Source organism: Castor canadensis, chromosome 10 (genome assembly GCF_047511655.1).
Source record: "Castor canadensis chromosome 10, mCasCan1.hap1v2, whole genome shotgun sequence".
In the NCBI taxonomy this organism is placed as follows: domain Eukaryota; kingdom Metazoa; phylum Chordata; class Mammalia; order Rodentia; family Castoridae; genus Castor; species Castor canadensis.
This window is the reverse complement of record NC_133395.1, coordinates 38617771-38637719: the sequence shown is the minus strand read 5'-3', so window position 1 is coordinate 38637719 and position 19949 is coordinate 38617771. Positions and strand designations below refer to the sequence as shown.

Below are 19949 nucleotides of genomic sequence, written 5' to 3'. Positions count from 1 at the left end.
GTTTCTTGAGGCCCAAACTTTTACATGATCCTCTTGTTTTCTGATAGACTTTCTTTCAACTAAAAGTATATGTTGGATATTTAAGAAGCATTGAAGTCTACTGGCAGTTATTTATTATCTTAAATTAATAAATTACAAATCATAAGCATATGTGTGAATAAGTATTGTAAGAGCTTTGTAATCATATATAGCCACTTACAAGTTTTGTTTAGTAAAACTCAATGAAGATGTATCTGTTTCAGCTGGAAGTGATTTTTCTATTTCTTAGCTTGGTGAGATTCATATCACTCCTAATGTTGTGTAAAAAATGTCCCTTTATAGAACTTCTCACACTATAGTCACAATCTAATATCCAAGGCACAACACAGTTACACAAGGAGTTATGAATCTCACATTTATTGCATGATCTACAATCTATAATTCTTAATAACTTTTAATAATAAGCATTGACTTTTCATTTTACCTAGAGACCTACAGATGACTTAGTTGGTCCTGAGCATGTTCAAAATGACACAACCCTCCCCACTTTATCCATTTAAACCAACTCTTCACCATTGACTCATAAGGAACCTCATCTCATCTAAATAGTCTGACCTATATTCTTAGCTCTAACCACCTTTGATCAATAAGCAAAATCCAAAACTTAGCCCTCATTCTATTATTTCATAACTTCATTTTCATAAATCTGCACACTTCTAATTTTCAATGTTAGTCCTAAACTTGCATTGTCCCTTTCAAAAGTACTTCATAAGTGATACAACCTCCCATGTAACCTGTACATAGGTAGGATATTCACACTTCCTTCTTCTATAATAATGGGAAGCAATGGGTGAAAATGTCCATTGCTATATTTGTATAGTTATACCATGAATCTCTTCTCAACAGGAAAATAATTACTTTCTGTTTTAAAGATTTAAGTGGCTTATTTGTTTTAATATACTTCATATTACTATCATTATGTCCTATAATCATCAAAAATGTTGGTCACAAATAAACAAATTAAGTTATATTCTTGGGCATATTCAAACTTTGTGTAATGACTCATCTAACAATAGCTTCCTGCTCCCAGTTTCTTGAATTTCAGATCCTCATTTCAAGCTTATTCTCATTGCCACATTTTTGTTGTTGCTTGTTTGTTTGGAAAGAGGGACATACTGGGGGATCAAACTCAGGGCTTAGTGCATGTCAGGCTAGCAGTCTGTCACTAACTAAACCTCCAGTTCCTCATGGCTACGTTGTCACTGTCCAGTTTTGTTCTTCATGTGAAATCTTAAATCACAATGTGATTTCTAAATTTTCATTTATGTTATTCCCTTATTCTACTGAACTATTCCATTAGGAGAAAAAAATAAAATGTGTGTGTCAGATCCTTACAGGAATCATATTCTATGAAATAAAAATTACTGTGGTCTCCCTAATCTCCTGTATCATAAAGCAACAATACTCCATTCACTTTCCCATTCAAAAATGAAGGAATCCTCTTACCTTTCCCTCTTTTTCAGTAAACCTCCTATTAATTGGCTATTGTGGAATTTTGTCTTCCAAAATCTCATTCTATCCTTTCCTTTAAGTGATATTTCCTCACTAGGACTGTAGCCTTAGCCTTTTAACAATCTTTCTATGTTCAGTTTCACTCTTCTATTCTCTAGTGCATCTTCTGCACTATAATGAAAAGATTTGCTAGTGTTTGAATCTCATCAGTAGAATCATTGTTTCATAGTCATCATAAGTAAAATTAATATGATCTAGGATTCCCTTCCATACCTGTGGCTTATTAACCCAGACTGATCAGATGACATTTTATCCAGTCATAGTCATGATAATTTTCTTGACAATTTTTCTTGTTTTTAGTTACTGTACATATTGAGATTGATCTGCACTTTATTAAGTACCATATGGAAACTCCCTTTTCTAAAACTATTAGGATTCCTTTTAATATATATCATCAGTAAAACACAAGTCCAATTTCTGTACTTATTTACATATTAATTTTTATTGCTATTTACTCTGAAAGTTTTCTGCACTTCCTTAAACTCTAGTAGCCAGGTATATTTTCTGAAAAAAAACAAATTAATTAAAAATTGTTGTTGTTGATTGAAAGAATATTTAGTTTTCAATTGGGGTACATTTGACTCACTATATAACTTAAGAGTTGAGAATAGAACTTAATTCACACTGTAAGTAGCCAGATGGAGCTCAATTCATACTTCTATGCCAGCATTGAAACAGGGTGAATGTCAGGGATAGATCCATAGTCATCTTTTATGTTGACAAGACTAGAAGACTAGAAATTATTTACTCTTGTCCAGTCTTGTCATGTTCCAATAATAAAATGAGATAAGACAAAATTTAAGTGACTTAATGCTGACATTTTCACATTCAGGCAGATTTCATCCTAGACATCAGGCCTTCTAATAACTAATATTTTTTTTCCTTCTATTGTTGCATGAAACTGTTTTTATATTAGAAAAATATATGCTACTAAAATCATCAATATTTATATACATACATTTTTAATTTGTAGCTCTTAAAGATTGAATAAATTCTGGCACTCACTGATGAATATGAAATAAAAGACTATCTTACTTACAAGAAATGTTTAAATGAGGCACATAAGATAATGTGAGATTATATAGGGTAATAACAGACATAAGTGAGTCTTTAACCTTATTTGAAATTACAAAGTGTGTTTCCATTCTTAGGAAAATTTACATTTAGGAAAGATGTTAAATTATGTTATTTGAGAGTCTGTATAATCAGATTTAATTTTTAAATGGAAAAGTATAATTCTGATAAGGAATAAATTTTTAAAACTTATGAGAGAGAATAATTGCATGTAAATACTTCATATTTGTTAGGACAAAGTGATAGAATGGAAAATGAACTCTTAAGTCAGAACAAAAGTTCAGTACTAGTTCCAATTTATATGGTAAAAGGACAAAATAGCTCACTTGATTCTGGTCTGTTAAGATAAAGTTACAGGACATTATTTTTAGCACCCAGAGGCTCCAATATTAACAAAAAAGATAAAAGATAAAATTTTCTTTTTGTTACATGGCAAGACCTGAAATTTTTGTGCAAAGATGCTATTATAAAACTATTTAGCCTTCCATTCTTTCTTACGGTTGCCAAAAGGAAGGCAAAAAAAAAAAAAAATGTTAAGGGATCTATTACATCAAGTTATTCAAGGCAAATCACAATGGATAATCAACTAGTTTAGTCATATGTCAAATTTAAGAAATGCTTAAATAATATATATAACTTGAGGCAAGTTAGAATTAAACTTTTTCTCAAAGTATGGATAATCAATACAATATTAATGTAAGCTAATACAACCACTCTGGAAAAAAATATGGAATTTTCTTAAAAATCTAAACGTAGATCTGCCATACAATCCAGCAATCTCATTCCTGGTGATATACCTAAAGGTTTTGCTTTAGGATACAAACTGGATGGCCCTATATACTTAAATAGTGACTCAACTTCATTGTCTATTTCCATACTTACATGAAGGCAATTGCTTACCTGTGAGCTTTCAAAGTTCAAATAATGAAGACCATCATTTCTGTAAAGTGATTTTGACCATTTTTTAACCATTAACTTTTTACTATTTAAAAACAAAGGATATAGTTCTCTACAAGGAGAACACAAAAACTGAGGAAAGAGATCAAGGAAGACTACAGAACGTGGAAAGATCTCCCATGCTCATGGATTGGTAAAATCAACATAGTAAAAATGGCTATACTACCAAAAGCAATCTAGATGTTTAATGCAACTCCCATCAAAATCCTGATGACCTTCATCACAAAGATTGAAAAATTTACCCTAAAGTTCATTTGGAAACACAAGAGACTGCAAATAGCAAAGGCAATATTCAGCAAAAAGAACAATGCTGGAGATATCACAATACCTGACTTCAAACTATATTACAAAGCAATAGCAATAGAAATAGAATAATACTGGCACAAAACAGACATGAAGACTAGTCAGCTATGCCCACCTTATTTTGGGCAAATGTGCCAAAAACATACCATGGAGAAAAGACAGCCTCTTCAATAAATGTTGCTGGGAAAAGTGGTTATCCGTCTGCAAAAAAACTGAAACTAGACCTATGTTTATCACTCTATACTAGTTTCAACCCAAAATGGATCAAGGACCTTAATATCAGACCCAAAATTCTGAAGTTTGTACAGGAAAGAGCAGAGAATACTCTGGAAGTAATAGGTGTAGGCAAGGATTTCCTCAATAGAACACCAGCAGCTCAGAAACTAAGCGAAAGGATGGACCAATGGGACTACATAAAATTTAAAAGCTTCTGCACAACAAAAGAAATGTTTTTGAAACTGAAGATACTACCCACAGAGTGGGAGAAAATATTTGCCAGCTATACATCAGACAAATGACCGTTAACCAGAATATACAGGGAACTTAAAAAACTAAGCTCTCCTAAAATCAATGAACCAATAATGAAATGGGCAATTCAAATGGCCAAAAAACACATGAAAAAATGCTGACCATCTCTAGACATAAAGGAAATGCAAATCAAAACTTCACTAACATTCCACCATCAAAAAGCACCACTAACAACAGGTGTTGGAGGGGATGTGGGGACAAAGGAAACCTCGTACACTGCTGGTGGGAATGCAAGCTAGTGCAACCATTCTGGAAAAAAAATATGGAGGCTCCTTGAAAATCTAAACATAGATCTGCCATATGATCCAGGAATTCTATTCCAGGGGATATACCCAAAGGAATGTGACACAGGTTACTTCAGAGGCACCTATACACCCATGTTTATTGCAGCGCTATTCACAATAGCCAAGTTATGGAAACAGCCAAGATGCTCCACTACAGACAAATGGATTAAGAAAATGTGGTACTTATACACAATGGAGTTTTACTCAACCATGAAGAAGAATGAAATCTTATCATTTGAAAGTAAATGGATGGAACTGGAGAACATCATTCTGAGTGAGGTTAGCCAGGCTCAGAAGACCAAAAATCATATGTTCTCCCTCATATATGGAATTTTGATCTAAGGCAAATACAGCAATGTTGCTGGACTTTGGACACATCCTAAGGGGAGACCACATACAGGAGGTATGGGGATAGGTAGGAAACCCAAAACATGAAAGTGTTTAATGTCCCTCTGCAGAGGGGCTAATATAAAGACCTTAAAGCAACAGAGGTCAATATGGGAAGGGGATCAAGAACTAGTGAAAAGGTCAGGTAGAGATGAATCAATTCAGGTTGTAACACAATTGTGCATGGAAGCAATGCTGGGAATATCTCTGTATAGCTATTCTTGTCTCAACTAGCAAAAATGCTTTGTCTTTCTTATTATTGCTTATGTCTTCCCGTCAACATAATTGGAGCAAAGGGCACAACAGGTTCTGCCTGGAAGCTAGGGGGCTGGGGGGCAGAGGGAGGAGACCTGGGACAGGGGGGAGAAATGACCCAAACATTATATGCATATGTGAATAAATGAATAAAAATTTAAAGAATAAATAAATCTGGCTTATAATAGATCTTAAGGAGAAATATAGCACACATCTTTTGTAACTTATTTTTCATTCTAAATGTTGCATGATAAGTTTATTCTTTGGGGGAGAATTGTATTGTATTATATTATAATGATCAAATTAATTCATCCATTCTCCATTAATCTGTTTATATATTTTGCCACAGACACAATATTATCTTGACTAGTGTATTTTCAGAACAAGCATGGAAACAAAGAGTGTAAATCCTCAAATTTCTTCATGCTTTTCAAAATCATTTTGTTTATTACAGGTCTTTTGAATTTTTGTATTGATTTTCAAAATAACCTTGTTAATTGTGCAAAAGAACATGCTGAGATTTTGTTGGGGAAGCTATGGAATCAATAAAACACTTGGAGGAGACTTGACATCTTAATAACAATGAGTTATCTGGTTCAGGAACATAGTATATATCACACTATTTGGGACTCATTTCTTCAGCATGGTTTTGTTATTTTTATTCTATGAGGTTTTGACATCTTGTCCCATATTTATTTCTAAGTACTTCTTACTTTATTGAGATTATTATGAAAATATTATTTTTATAATTTTAATTTCTAAGTGTTCATTTCTAATGTATAGAAATAGTTATTTTGTATGTTGAGTCTGTGTGTTGCCACTTTATTTATCTCATTATAATTTTTTAGCTTCCCTCAAATTTTTTATAGTCAATTACAAACAATCATGTTTGAAAATAGTTTATTTCCTCATTTTTGGCATATGTGCTCATTTTGTCAGAAAATAAAATTAGTTTTTGTTTCTTTGTAAAAATAAGACACCTAAAAAACTAGCTAGCATTTGTTGCCCTTAACGCAGAGAAACTAAAGCAGATACCTTAAAAGCAACTGAGGCCAATAGAAAAAGGGGACCAGGAACTAGAGAAAAGGTTAGATCAAAAAGAATTAACCTAGAAGGTAACACCCACGCACAGGAAATCAATGTGAGTCAATGCCCTGTGTAGCTACCCTTATCTCAACCAGCAAAAACACTTGTCCCTTCCTATTACAGCTTATAATCTCTCTACAACAAAATTAGAAATAAGGGCAAAATAGTTTCTGCTGGGTATTGAGGGGGGGGGAGAGGGAGGGGGCAGAGTGGGTGGTAAGGGAGGGGGTGGGGGCAGGGGGGAGAAATGAACCAAGCCTTGTATGCACATATGAATAATAAAAGAAAAAAAAATTGATGTTTTGTACAATTATTTCCTTATTGAACTAACTAGAATATTGAATTTATTTTACTGGTTGCTTTTGGATTTATAACATACTCCCTAAATTAACTTCACATTTAATATAAAACCCTTAAAATACTATACCTTCACTTCTTTCTTCCAAGTCTCAGTGTTATTGTTGTCAGACTTTATTTTCCAATTACTGTAAAAGTTTCACAGTATAGTCTTTCAAAAACATCAATTATCTTTTAAATCTTCCAGATTTAGATGAGTAAAACAGTATATTTTATCCACGTAGTTACTATTTCAGGTGCTCTTCATTCCTTTATACAAATATTGTCATTGGTATCATTTTCATTGTGGCTGAAGGTTATATTTAATATTTCTTATAGAACATGCCTGCTGCTAATGAACTATTTCAACCATTCTATGTCTGAAAAACTTATTTCATCCTCAGTCTGAAAAGTATTATAAGGGTGCATAGAGTTAAAAATGTACCATTTTACTTTTTCCTTAGAGAACTGAGAAGGTGTTTCTCCACTGCCTTTATTTTTTGCATTTGGAAAAATGAGAAAGGGCCCATAATCCTTAGTTTTATCCCCCTGAATACAATATGCATTTCTTCAGGATATGTTTTTTTTTTCAGTTTTATTACTAGTATGGGGAATTTGATTAAAATGTGTCTTTTTGTATTTCCTTTCACATTTCTTTTGCTTAGACTTCATTGTGATCTTTGAAGCTAGAGGTTTACAGTTTTCATCAATTTATTCCTTTAAATATTTTTCCTTTTCATTCTAACTAAGGTGGCAATTACAATTATATGTTTGTTGATCTTGTCAGAGAGCTGGCTGGAGATGTTCTCATTTCTAAAAATCCTTCTTCTTTTATTTTGGTTAGTTCCATTGCTATGTCTTCAAGGTTACTTTTATTTTTCTGCAATTTCTGCTTTCATTACTTTCAAGTTGGTATATTTTTCATCTCAGACATTGTCCTTTGAAGTTTGATTTTTGTTCTAGAATTTGGATCTTGGTTATGCTCATATCCACATGTCCTTAATTAAATTTTTATCATATAGAATGTCTTTTAAAAACTGCATTATAACATGGTCTGTTACAATTTTTGGTCAATTTAATTCATTGATTTTGATTTTCATTATGGTTCCATTTTTCCCCCTACTTCCTTGGTTCTTTGTCAAGGTGGCTCTTTGTCAACCCTTTTTCAGTTTCCTTGAACACTTGTGCTTGTCATTTTCCCACTGAATACTTATCTACTTAATAACCAAGAAGACTTTCCATAGAATTCTGAGGCTTGCTGAATGTGTAGCTTTCTCTTTCCTTTATCAATTCCTGATTTCTCTTTCCCTATGTAGTTTCATGAAATATGTCTCAAGACAATGATCTGGGAAAATCATAAGTCACACCTTGCTTTTTCTTTTTTAGATTTTAGGAATCAAATTTCCTCACTGCATATATTCAATTTATTGAAAACTTCCCATCCTTCTTTCCTCCCTTCTTCTTTCCTTCCCTCCTTCCCTTTCTGCTTTCTATCCTCCTTCTTTTCCTCCTTCCTTCCTTCCTTTCTCCCTTTTTCCCTCTTTTTTTTGTCTCTCTTTTCCTGAAGGAAACACTAAAGTGTCTCAATGACAATCATTTCTTTTCTTTTCTCCTTACCTCCCCGTCTTCTTTCCTTGTCTCTCAGTTATTAATAAAGGTAAGAAGTTAGTCCAGTTCTTGTTTAGTTATTTCAAACAGAAGTAGGAGTTTCACTTACTTTATATTCTGAATTTAATTAAATAATTAAAATGTTTGTCAGAGGAATTTTAAAATTTCATCTGCTTTTTCAAAATATCTAATATCACAGTGCATATAATGAATATATCCATGTTGCTAATAACAGTGGGTTGGTATCATCCAAACTACTACAAAGAAGAATTATAAAATATTAATAATAAAAAATATCATGTCTTTTGAGAAAATAAATTACACAAATACTTATAATATATTGGTGGTTCACTATGTTTCAAATGTCTAGGTGTTAATTTGTTAACTTCTCTACTAAAATTACACACAAGTAAATCAAAGATAAGTTAATACAAAAAGTAGGAATCATTCTTAAGTTACACAAGGTGAAAAGTCTTTCAAGTTTATTTTAAAAATAATGAAGTTCAATGATTCATCTTATAGTTGTAGGTTTAGATGCTTTTATATTCATTAATTTAAAAATGCAATACTGGTTCTCTCTCACATTCTGGTTTTTTATTTTGCTTTGATGTATGCAAATACTAACTTGCAGAGACCTCTTGAATAAATGTTAGTATTGTACTAAAGATATACTAAAAATGTGTTAAAGAACCAAATAGACTTGGCTTTGTGCTGCACACCTGGAGGTGTATGCTTGAAATCCCAGTACTCTGGAAATGGATGGATGACGATCCAGAGTTTGAGGACAGCCTGGGTTACATAGTGAAATCAAAAGAGGAATTAAAAAAAACTGAACTAAGAAAGTTGTTTTCTTGTTGATGCAGATGTTAATACTTAAAATTTTCACTGCTTTTTAAAATCACTAATTTCTAAGCAGATACAAGAATATTCATATTGCTAATAGGAATGTATTGATACAACCAAAATGTTTTGCCCCTTGAAATGATATAAAATATTTTTATTCTTTTCCCTTGTACTATAAAGTATCCAACTTCCTGGTTACACAATTTAAGTTGTTGGATAACATTTCGGACAACATTTAATGTCGATTTACATGAGCATCTGTCTCTCGGTATCACTAAGAAAAGGGTTCCAATGTGATCTACCAGGATGCAGTGTCACAAATGAATATGTTAAAGTATCAAACTGAAAGATAGCTGGTAATCATCAGTTACTAGAATTGAACTGCTTGAGGGGGAGGGCTGAAAACAGTGGAAGGGGGGAGGTAGTGGGGAAAAGGGGTTAGAGGGAGAATATGGTGCAAAAAATGTGTACACATGCATATAAATGCAAAAATGATACCTGATGAAACTACCCCAGGAATCCAGGGAGGAGGGGATAAAGAACAATTCATGTATGACATATAAGATACATTGTAAGAACCCCTGTAAATGCCACAACGTACCGGCACCCAACAACAATAAAGAAAAAAAAAAACACTAATACAAGCTTGAAAAAAAAGAATTGCGAAGCTAAATTTAGAATGTATACCAAACAATTCCAATCTTGTTTTTGAAGACTTTCAGTTTTTTAAGAATGACACTATTTATGTTATAGAATATTCAGTCAAAATGATCTATTTAATAGAAGTTCCATTCAGAAATGATCTTTCTTAGGTTCTTATAATCATAGCACATCATTCTTTCTGTTCAGGTGTACTTTTCCCCATCTTTCTTCAACATTTATGTTAAACTCTTTTCACTTTCTGTCTAAAAGCATCAAAAAAGGTAGCTGGCATAAAACCCACTTTCTAATTTTGCTATACCTGAATTATAAGACTATCTTCAAAACTAACTTTTACTCTATCTAGATTACCTCTGTTACATTAAATTTTCCTTCAAAGATTTAAATACCACTCTTAAATGTAAAAAAGAAAAAAATATTATCTAAGACCAATATGCAAATTCCAGATTGTTTTTTACCATTGCACAATACCTAAAATTATTTTAGTACAGTGAAATCAATAGTGTGATCCATTGATTATTACCTTGTGACTCTGATCAAGATGCTGCATTTTCTTCTTCAGAAAATTTACTTCACTTAAAAATTTACAGTGCAAAAGTTTTGTATAAGTTCTATGGGACCTCTTGGCCAAAAATAATGAAATTTGACTGAACATGTAGTTAGAAGCATATCATCTGCATATATGCAAATTATCTTCAGAGACTTGGAAAAAATAATATCTGATCAGCATTATATTCTGAATTAGCCAAATTCTGGTTTTGATTACATAATATAATGTATTTTCTAAATAATTTTAGGTAATAACTTAGAGAGGCTAATATAATTAAAAAGTCCTCATTAGAAGTTTATAAGTAAAAAACACAGTATGACCCACTAAACAACAAGATTTTTTTAAAGTTGCAATTACTTTTCTTTTTTTTTGTTACATTTACAAGCTTATCAAAGGTAGACCTTTGCATTTGAGAATCTCAAATCCACCTCCATGGAATCAGCCACACTTCTAGTCCCTTAGTTTCTACTTTGTTTTTGAGATAGGGAACCCCTAGAACTTGAGATCCTCCTGACTCTGTTTTCTGAGTATCTGGGATCATAGTCACGTATCACCATACCTGTCTTCCCTAAATTCTCTTTTCAATGATATTCTCTGTCAGAAATTCTGACCTTACAAAGCAGGGTTCCTATTATAAATCTCTCTTCTAGTCTACAAAATTATTATTTATCTGTTTTTGAGTAACAGTTGCTTAATTACAAAATAAAATATACTGAATGAATCATAAATCAGGAAATAATATAACATTTTCTAACATGTACTAAAAAGTCCTTTTTGACTAAGCCTTATCAAGCATTCTTTAACATTGTCTTTCTATGAAGTCTATGTAAAGCTTCAAAAACCAATGTAATTTTCACCAAAGGAATAAGAGAACTGCTCCCCCATTGCCTTAAATGGAGACTCTTTTCTTTTACTCTGTTTCTTTGTTTAAGAAGCAAAAGAACACTGGGAAAAATAAAGAAAGAAGATTGGACAAAATGACCTGATACATGGTTTCTGAAGCCAGATAACAAAGATTAAAAGTCTAGCTCTACTATTTATAAGCCTATGATTCTAGGAAAATTACCCCCATTATAGCTCACTTGTCTTATCCATCATATCAATACACCAAAGAGATAAATAATCGTACTAAGTTCATAGGATGTGTGAAATTCTACTTTCATGACATGAATTATCAGCATGTTATCTGGCAAAAAGAAAGTTATTGGTGTTAGTGTGATCACAATAAATATTTATTAATTCAACTGTATTTACTGAATTTATATGCTCTATGATATGGATAAAATGATAAAATGGACACACTATATTTGGAAATTTTAGTCAAATAAACAATTAAACCCAGAGATATTAATATGTAATTTCAAACTTCAATAAAAGTTGAGGGAAAAGTTATTCTAAGAACATAAAGCAGAAGAAATGAATTTGTTTGTGGGGGGTCAATGAATACTTGTCTGAGAAAGTTTATTCAAAACATGTCAATGATGAATAGGAATAAACTCAGCATAGAGTTGTTGATTGATGGATATCATTAAGGCAAGAGGCATGGAATGACTAGAAGGACATTGACTCTGAAAGAGAAAAGTCAATGGAAAGATAGCTGAGCAAGTGTCAGATGACAGATGAAATCATAGATCATTCATGGCCAAGATGTCTATCGTAGGTATTGTAAGGAGGGAGAGTTTCATGATATAGACAATAACCAGAGAGAAATAGAAATTCTTTGAAGAAAAAAGAATTTGGAGGGCAAGGAATGTGAAAAAATGGTTGAGCTTTTTATTTTACAATTTTCCTTGACTTTAAAGAATGAATTACAGAAGACAAAGATGTGAGTGGAAGTGATGCAGACGGCAGTGGAATTGAAAGAAGACAGGAACTTAGGTTAAGTGCAAGTGGTGGAGATGGAGAATTGTAGGACAGACAGAAGGAGAATTTCTTGAAAAAGTTGTGGGGCTTTGGGAATGTTAAAAATAATGCAAAAGAGGATAGTAAAATATAGGATCCTAGATATCTTGTTTGCAAACCTAATGCATGTACAGTTATTCCCTGAGACAGAAAAGGAAATTGAGCAAGACAGAAGAGAGATTAGAAGTTCAATTCTGTAAATATCACATTTAAACAGACTTTTTGATACTCACTAAAGAGGTCAGGTAGAAAGGTGGCTGTATGAGACCAGAGAAAGGGGAGGTTTAAGTTTAGAGCTGCAGATCTGGAAACATGGTCTGTGGGTGGTAATTAAAACCATGAAGCCAGATAATTGCACTCTTAGAAAGGAGATGAACCAATAGGGCTTATAATACATAAATACATGCAAATATAACAAGGAAACACATTGTGTAGCTACCTTTATCTCAAACAAGCAAAGCTGTCATTTTTTTCTTCTACAAAATCAGAGAACAGGCAAGCAGGACATATTTTGCTTGGGGAGAGTGCATGGTACCAGTGGGAGGTGGGAGGTGGTGGGAAAAGGGGGTAGGAGGGTGAATACAGTACAAAAAATGTGTAGGTAAATGCAAAAATGAAACCATACTAGGAATGGGGGAGGGGTGATAAAGGTGAATTCAATTAAGAAATATTTGATATATTGTAAGAACTTTTGTAAGTGTCACAATGTGCCCCTACTCAGCACAATAAAAAAATAAATAAAATAAGAATAAAAAATTATTGTATATCATAAATCCTCTTCTGGGCAATTGCTAACACAAGAATCTACTTCCTATTCAGTGTTCACATTTAAAAATAATGCATGAAGACGGGCCTAACATTCTAAATGCATCAACCATATTCTGAGTTTGAGCAAATGTTTCATTTAAAAACTGACATCTCGCAATTTGTCATAATACCAGTTATTAATAAAGTCATGTATTAAAAGGAAAAAATAATTCAGAGTTTAAAAAGCAAACAGTTAACACATGACATCTATTCTCCTATTATATCACTATGAACTACAGGAATGTAAATATTACTCCTTTTTTTTGTTTTATTGCATACGAAATTTTGTACAGAATATTCAAAATATAAATATATGGTAATCTGACTTTAAGGAAATTATAAACTTTGTAACCTAAGTTTAGACAGGAAAGTAGAGAAGGAATGATTAATAATATAGATTATCAACCTATTATTTAATGGTATTTTTAATGATACAGTGTTTAAAATAATGCAGTACTGAGTGTTTTTGAGGGTAGCATATAGCAGAGGATGTTTGGTATAGGATGGTGGATTAAGATAAACATTACATTTTGGCAGTAAATTAGTTTATCTTTGTATTCCTGCTACCTTTCTGTTTCAAGCCTATGGTAATTTGACCTTTCCAAAATTCTGAGGTTAAGAGCAACTTTCCTCTGTTCTCTATCTGCTGTTCTAACAACAGGTTTACACAACTGAGCTACACACACTTGCTATGTATGCATAAGTGAATATGCAATAAGCATAGCCAAATGAATAAGGAGATCAAAAGGATGGGTAAAAAAAACATTAAAGAAAGGACAAACCCTTGTTGTTTATCTGAAGATTGATTTAACATAGAAGTAAGAATTGATAAAACAAAATGCTAAATATTAATTATAACATCACATTTGGGTGGTACAATGGTCTAAATAACAAAAATTATTCTGCAAGATTTATATAGTTTCTACACTCACTCGCCATAATAAACACTAGGTGATTTTCTTGAATGTATAGTCACAATAAATTGAATCTAAACCAGCGATCAATTTGCATTAACTTCTGAAGTGCAGTAAATTTCCATTATAGTTTATCTCGGTAGTGCTACTTTTTCCAAACTTTTCAATAGCTTAAACATGCAAAATATCATATGAAACACTGATTCCAACAAAAAAGAGGATTTTGGTTAGCACTTTAGATAGTTTTAGAATTTTTATTACTGACTTTTTGTGAATTAAAGACAATGAAGTATAATCAAAAGTCAGTTAAGTTTGATGAATGTTTTATTACTAAGCTATTAGTCATTATTTTATTTTAAAATTTATTACAATCTATTAAGTCAGTATTCCATTATTATTTTCAAATTTACCAACACACAAGAAGTCTTTATGAACTGCTGATGTCGAATACGCCTCACTGAATTAAAAATACTATATAACAAAGTACTTTTGAAAATATGAGACAGGTATTTTAGTTGATTTGAATATTTTTAAGAAAATATATTTATATATTCATGTGTCTACATATATAATGTGCACGTGGTTTTTTAGCTCTACGACTTTCAAAAATACTGGTTTTAATGAAGTGATATTTAATAAACATTTGAGTTAGCATTCTTTAAAATATACTATGTGAATTGCTAAATATTTATGACTAATTCACTTCTGTCAAAGTTATATGTGCACTCTATTTAAAAGGATTAAAAGAATCCAACAAATTTTATTCTTAAAAGTAAAAACATATGTACTTAGTGAATAGATAAGTCTAATAGCTTCATGATATTTGTGGTATCATGTCATAACCATTTTTATAAAACTATTTTACTTGATCACATAATAGATAAACTTACATTTCAGTCTCCTATATAAAGAAAATGTTTGACATACTTTAAAATTGAAAGTTAAATTCCTCTCTCATTAAAATAATAATCTTACAGAACATTAAATGTCATAACTTAATACTAGAATATATTCAAGGCTATTAAGATTGATATAAAAATCAATATAATTCATACAGCTTAAAATTTTAAGGATAATATGTTGGTATCTCATCACATTTGCCAATGTAAAGAGCATCTATAAGTTATTTGTTGTATATATTCTTTGTTGAACTTAGTCAATCACATAAGAAGCTGAGTTAATGAAGTGAAAGTTTTAAAAAGTTGCTTCTGTTTTTAATTTGTTCTTGAGAGAAAATTAAAATTTATTAGCATATTCATTAGCATTTTCCTTCATTTCTCCAGTATTTTTACTTCATTAATGTATTCTGATATCATATGAATCTAAATGCAATTCCTTTCATATCTTCATTAAATGCCCAAACTTGTAATGATGTAGTGTAGAATAGTAATGACTCAGTTCCCTAAAAACGAAAAACTCAGAAGGTGTTTCTTTCATATGCTCTAGGATTTTCTGTTTTCAAAGTAGCAAAACTCTTTACACAGTGAAAACTAGAAGTAAACTGGAAATAAATAGTATCTGCTTATTAAGAATTACATTTCCAATACTGAAATACTAAAAACAAAGAGGAACATGGCAGTTTAACTCTAAGACTTACTTTGAAAAAGGTAAAAGTGATCATAAAGTATAAGGACACAAAGGGAATTTGAGATAAAGGATGGTAACACTGTTTGGGGGAGGGGCAGATATAAAACAATATTGTCCATTGTACTCATTTTGGCCACCTCGTTTTTCCCAGAAAATAGGTTCAATCCACAGGGAGTCTACATAATCATTTTAAGACAATTATTAAGCTCCTCCATGAGATGTATTTTGATGCTGTTTAAAGCCAATTTTACTGCATACAAGATAATGGAAAGACTGACATAATTTAATTGCAGAAGATGGTGGAAGAACATCACAATCTAAGAAATATGAAAAAGCATCCCACTTGAAGATTTACCCAAATGTATGCATTTTTAATTGGTGGTTACAACTGTGAGGACTTGCAAAAAGAAGTGTGATATGTATGAACCAATAGGCATTAATGAGTAAAGTTTTAATGAGATTACAATTTAGGTAATAAAAACCAGGCTGGGATTTAATGCAAACTTCCACCCGGAAGGCTTTAGACTTAGTAACTATAACACAATGCGTGGAAAAGGGAGTGCAAATTGGGAGATGCTTGAATGCCCCATGAAGACTTACTGTACCTGTGTCCACATCCTTCACCTGTTGCCTGGCTGGAGTTCCCAGGCTCCACTTCGAGCTCTTGCAAGACCAGCCCTTTCTCATGTGGCCCAGGAAAGTCCATGCCTGGCACTACCTCCTCCTCTAGGGACTCCACGTAGAAGAGAGTTCGGGCCGGCTGCTGGGTGCCCTGCCCATGAGCCCCTTGCTGCAGCCTGGTGGCCATGGGTAACAAGGTGCCATTCAGCGGATTAAAGGAAGAGGACGAGGAGGAGGAGGAGGAGGAGGAAGAAGAGGAGGAAGGTTTCTTCCAGAAAGCGCTCACACTGCCCCTTTCTTGGCCTTTGAGCAGGCGACTCTGGCTGGGTCCCCAGTGCTCAAAACTGCCGCTGCCATCCTGTTGCAGGCAGCCGCCCCCCGCTGAGCTGCCAGAGGCAGGCGAGGGATGGCTGAAGAGTTTCCAGCGGAGTCTCAGGATGTGTTTCACATCGAAGTCTTTTCGCCCAGAGCCTGACATGCTTTACGCAAGGAACGCAGAGACAGCAGCTCACGCAGGAGTAGGTAGACTGGCCAGCAGCGCCGGGAAGCGGAGGAGGAGGCGGGATGCTCCGTGTGCACCCCTGGAAGCCAAAGGAGCAGGCAGGTTGTGCGCCTCGGCAGAACACGAGCACCAACCGCGGATGGCACAGCGATCTGGTCCTGTGGACCTGGGTGTGAGGGAACCACCGCTAGGGTGCAGAGGAAGTAGTGGGATGCCAGGGGCTGAGAATCCTCGATATCCGCACAAGGACCCCGTGGTTATGGCCAGAAGGATAGACCCTGAGGCTGAGAATGCCCAAGGGAGGGGTTCCTGCGCGCTCTGGAGCTCGAGAGGTGGCCACAGCTGGATACACCTCACTGGGAAACACTGGTGGCAGAGCCTTAGTCAGGAAGGTGTCGGAGCTCTTCTCCTTGCAGCTAAGAGTTCCGTGCCTGGAGAGCGCACAGACAGCAAGAGCCCCTAGTCGCGAAGAAACGCGCCCCCCAGTCTTCTGCGTGCACCTGCGCCCCTGGCCCTGGCCTCTCGGAAGATGCCCTGATAGCTTGCAGGGTATCTGTGAGAAAGTCAAATGCTTTCTGAAATGCGAGAAGGGGTGGTTTTATATAGTCAGTTTGTAAAAGCGAAAAATAAATATTCCAGAAAACACAGAGAGGCAAAGGGAAAAGCCCCGCTGGCGAAGCTGTCAAGGTCTTCACAGTGCAATTTTCTCTCTGCCTCAGCGCCTCTCCTCCCCCATAAGTGACGCAGATGTGCACTGGGGCCTATACGGAGAGATGGAGGGAGGGAGGGAAGGCTTCAATCTTCTTTATGCAAGTGAGTCTGCTGCGCTTATTGTCCCCTTGCGTAGGTCCTGTCACCTTTTTCACCCTCCTTCCTCACTACATTATTGTTAGCAATAAAAGTAAAGAAAACAGGCATTATGCTTTAGCATCAGCAAACACCAAACATGAATCGTGGCAGTGTAAACTTAATAGGCTGTCATAGGTTTGCAGGTTGCAGGTTAATAGCTTGAATTATTTAATAAACTGCATCCTTTAACCTTTAGCCTTAGTTTCTCTGTAGTAAGAAACAGAATAAACAGGGATGCTGGCGTCAAAGTGAGATGGTGCCACCATCCTGACACTTACACTGTGATTCTGCTGTTAATGTACCCAGGCTTTGCTTCACCCCTGGGGGGCAAGCGGTACACATTTGAAGATGGGCTGAATGCAAGGACAGGCTTGGCAAAATCAGCTTATATGGTGGGTAGTTTCACAATGAAAGCCAAGAATAGGGTAAAATAATAAGAAAGAATTTCAAGGAATAACCTTCTGGTACGGAAACCATGCCATAAAATGCATGGAAAAATTTAAGCAATAAACGAGTATAGCCAAAGGCTACTATCCTGCAAAGAGCTGATTGGAGCAAGGAAGATGTATTTTTCCTTTATGAGTATATTAAGAAAAGTGAGGATTGTGATCCCTTCCTACATAAGCATACTTGGAAAATTCTCATCCTTTTCATTTATGAGACTTTAAAATAGAACACAGAACCTTTGCTGAAGGCTAGAGAACTAGGGAAGCAGTGCATTTCCTAACTCAACCAAGAATATGGTGGTTGTCCATTCTTGAAATTCACAGCTTCAGCAATCCTCAACAGAGCACAGGAATCACACATTAAAGTGCAGTTATATTACTGTTCTGTTACCCCATTGTTGAGCAGCAAACTTACACAGAAACCCAAGCTAAACGTGCGGTCTTTCTTAGAAAGACAAAGTTGGACATTTTACTAAAACAAGACATTCAGTGCACAAAAGCCTACTTTCAAGGGAAGAAAAATCTCTGTTGTGTATTTTAAATATTGATTTATGCTGCAACAGCTGGACTGCAATCCCCTGTGCCTTGATTTTTCTCAGTATTCAGCGTTAAAAAACATCCCTTTAAAGAAACAACGGTGACATATCATTTTTATCCAAGAATGGAATCAAGAATTTCCCTTAAGGAAGAAAACAAGTGTATGAAATTACACATAACCAGGAGAACAGAGAAATTTCTATCACAAATAATGTAGAATTTTAAAGTTTATATAATTAATTGATTTCTGTACACATTGGTTCTTCTTCAATTTTCTCACTTGATTTTTTAAAAAAATTCTTAAAATACTATAAAATAACATAATACAAGCTTTTTATCAATATATTCTTTGTTAACACCATTCAAATACTGTAATCTAAAATTCATTTTTCTGTATTCTGAAATTCAATTTTATATTTCCCTTTTCCTGTAAAGGACTAATACTACTTTATCACAGCTTAAAAGTTGTTTGTTTAAAGATTAGTATTTTATATGCCCTCAAAGATAGGGAAGATTGAGTTTGGTATATAGGAAGATGAATCAAAATATTGTCATTTAACAAATGATTAGAAAAGCCTGTTGTTTTAGTCTTATTGTAGTACTCAGTGTGTTTTAAATACTGTCACAATGTATTATTTTAAATATATCTTGTTTTCTACATTTATCAATATGCATACATTACATAGGTTTGAAATAATTATTATTGCTATGGAAGATATTTAACTATAATTCATGTAAATTATTCAATCAAAAGATTTAAGACTTAGAAAATAAAAAATTCATAAAATTATATTGTATTATTATTTTACACATACACATTTGTATACACATATGTATATGTCTATACAAATGTATATATGTATACAAATATGTGTCTATACAAATGTGTATTTATAGGTGTATTTATACATTTTCACAGTACTAGGAGCTGAACTCAGAATCTTGCACTTGCTAGGCAGGTACTCTAACACTTGAGCCACTCCACCAGCCCAATGATTATATTATTTTTCCCTTTAACCTTATTATTATATTATTGTTAGGAAAGAAGGAAAGAGAGGAATAAGGGAGAGAGGGAGGAAGAAAAGGGAGGAAGGAGGGAGAGAGAGAGAGAGAGAGAGAAAGGGAGGGTGGGAGGGAGGGGAAGAAAGAATTGGATCTCATGACTTAATTTTCATATTAGATAAAATTATTGAAAATATACTTTGTGAAATATTGCACTAATTTATCCACCTTCAAAGTACATAAAAATAATTGAGCATTTACCACACGCCAATTTCAGGGCCTAATAGCAGTAAATATAAAAGCAGTAGGCTTTTTACAGAATGCTGAGATAGCCCACAAAGGAGAATTATTTAGCCAGTC

General features: G+C 33.8%; 1 protein-coding gene across 3 annotated transcripts in view; it reads right to left on the bottom strand.

The window, feature by feature from the left end:
* Klhl1 (kelch like family member 1) overlaps positions 1–17473 on the bottom strand; it is a 411513-nt gene extending 394040 nt beyond the window's left edge. For all 3 annotated transcript variants that reach the window (XM_074043248.1, XM_074043250.1, XM_074043249.1), the window contains exon 1: positions 16238–17473. In XM_074043248.1, coding sequence (XP_073899349.1) covers positions 16238–16731 — 494 coding nt within the window. In that variant the 5' untranslated portion in view covers positions 16732–17473. The remainder of the gene's footprint in view (positions 1–16237) is intronic.
* Positions 17474–19949: the final 2476 nt, after the last annotated feature.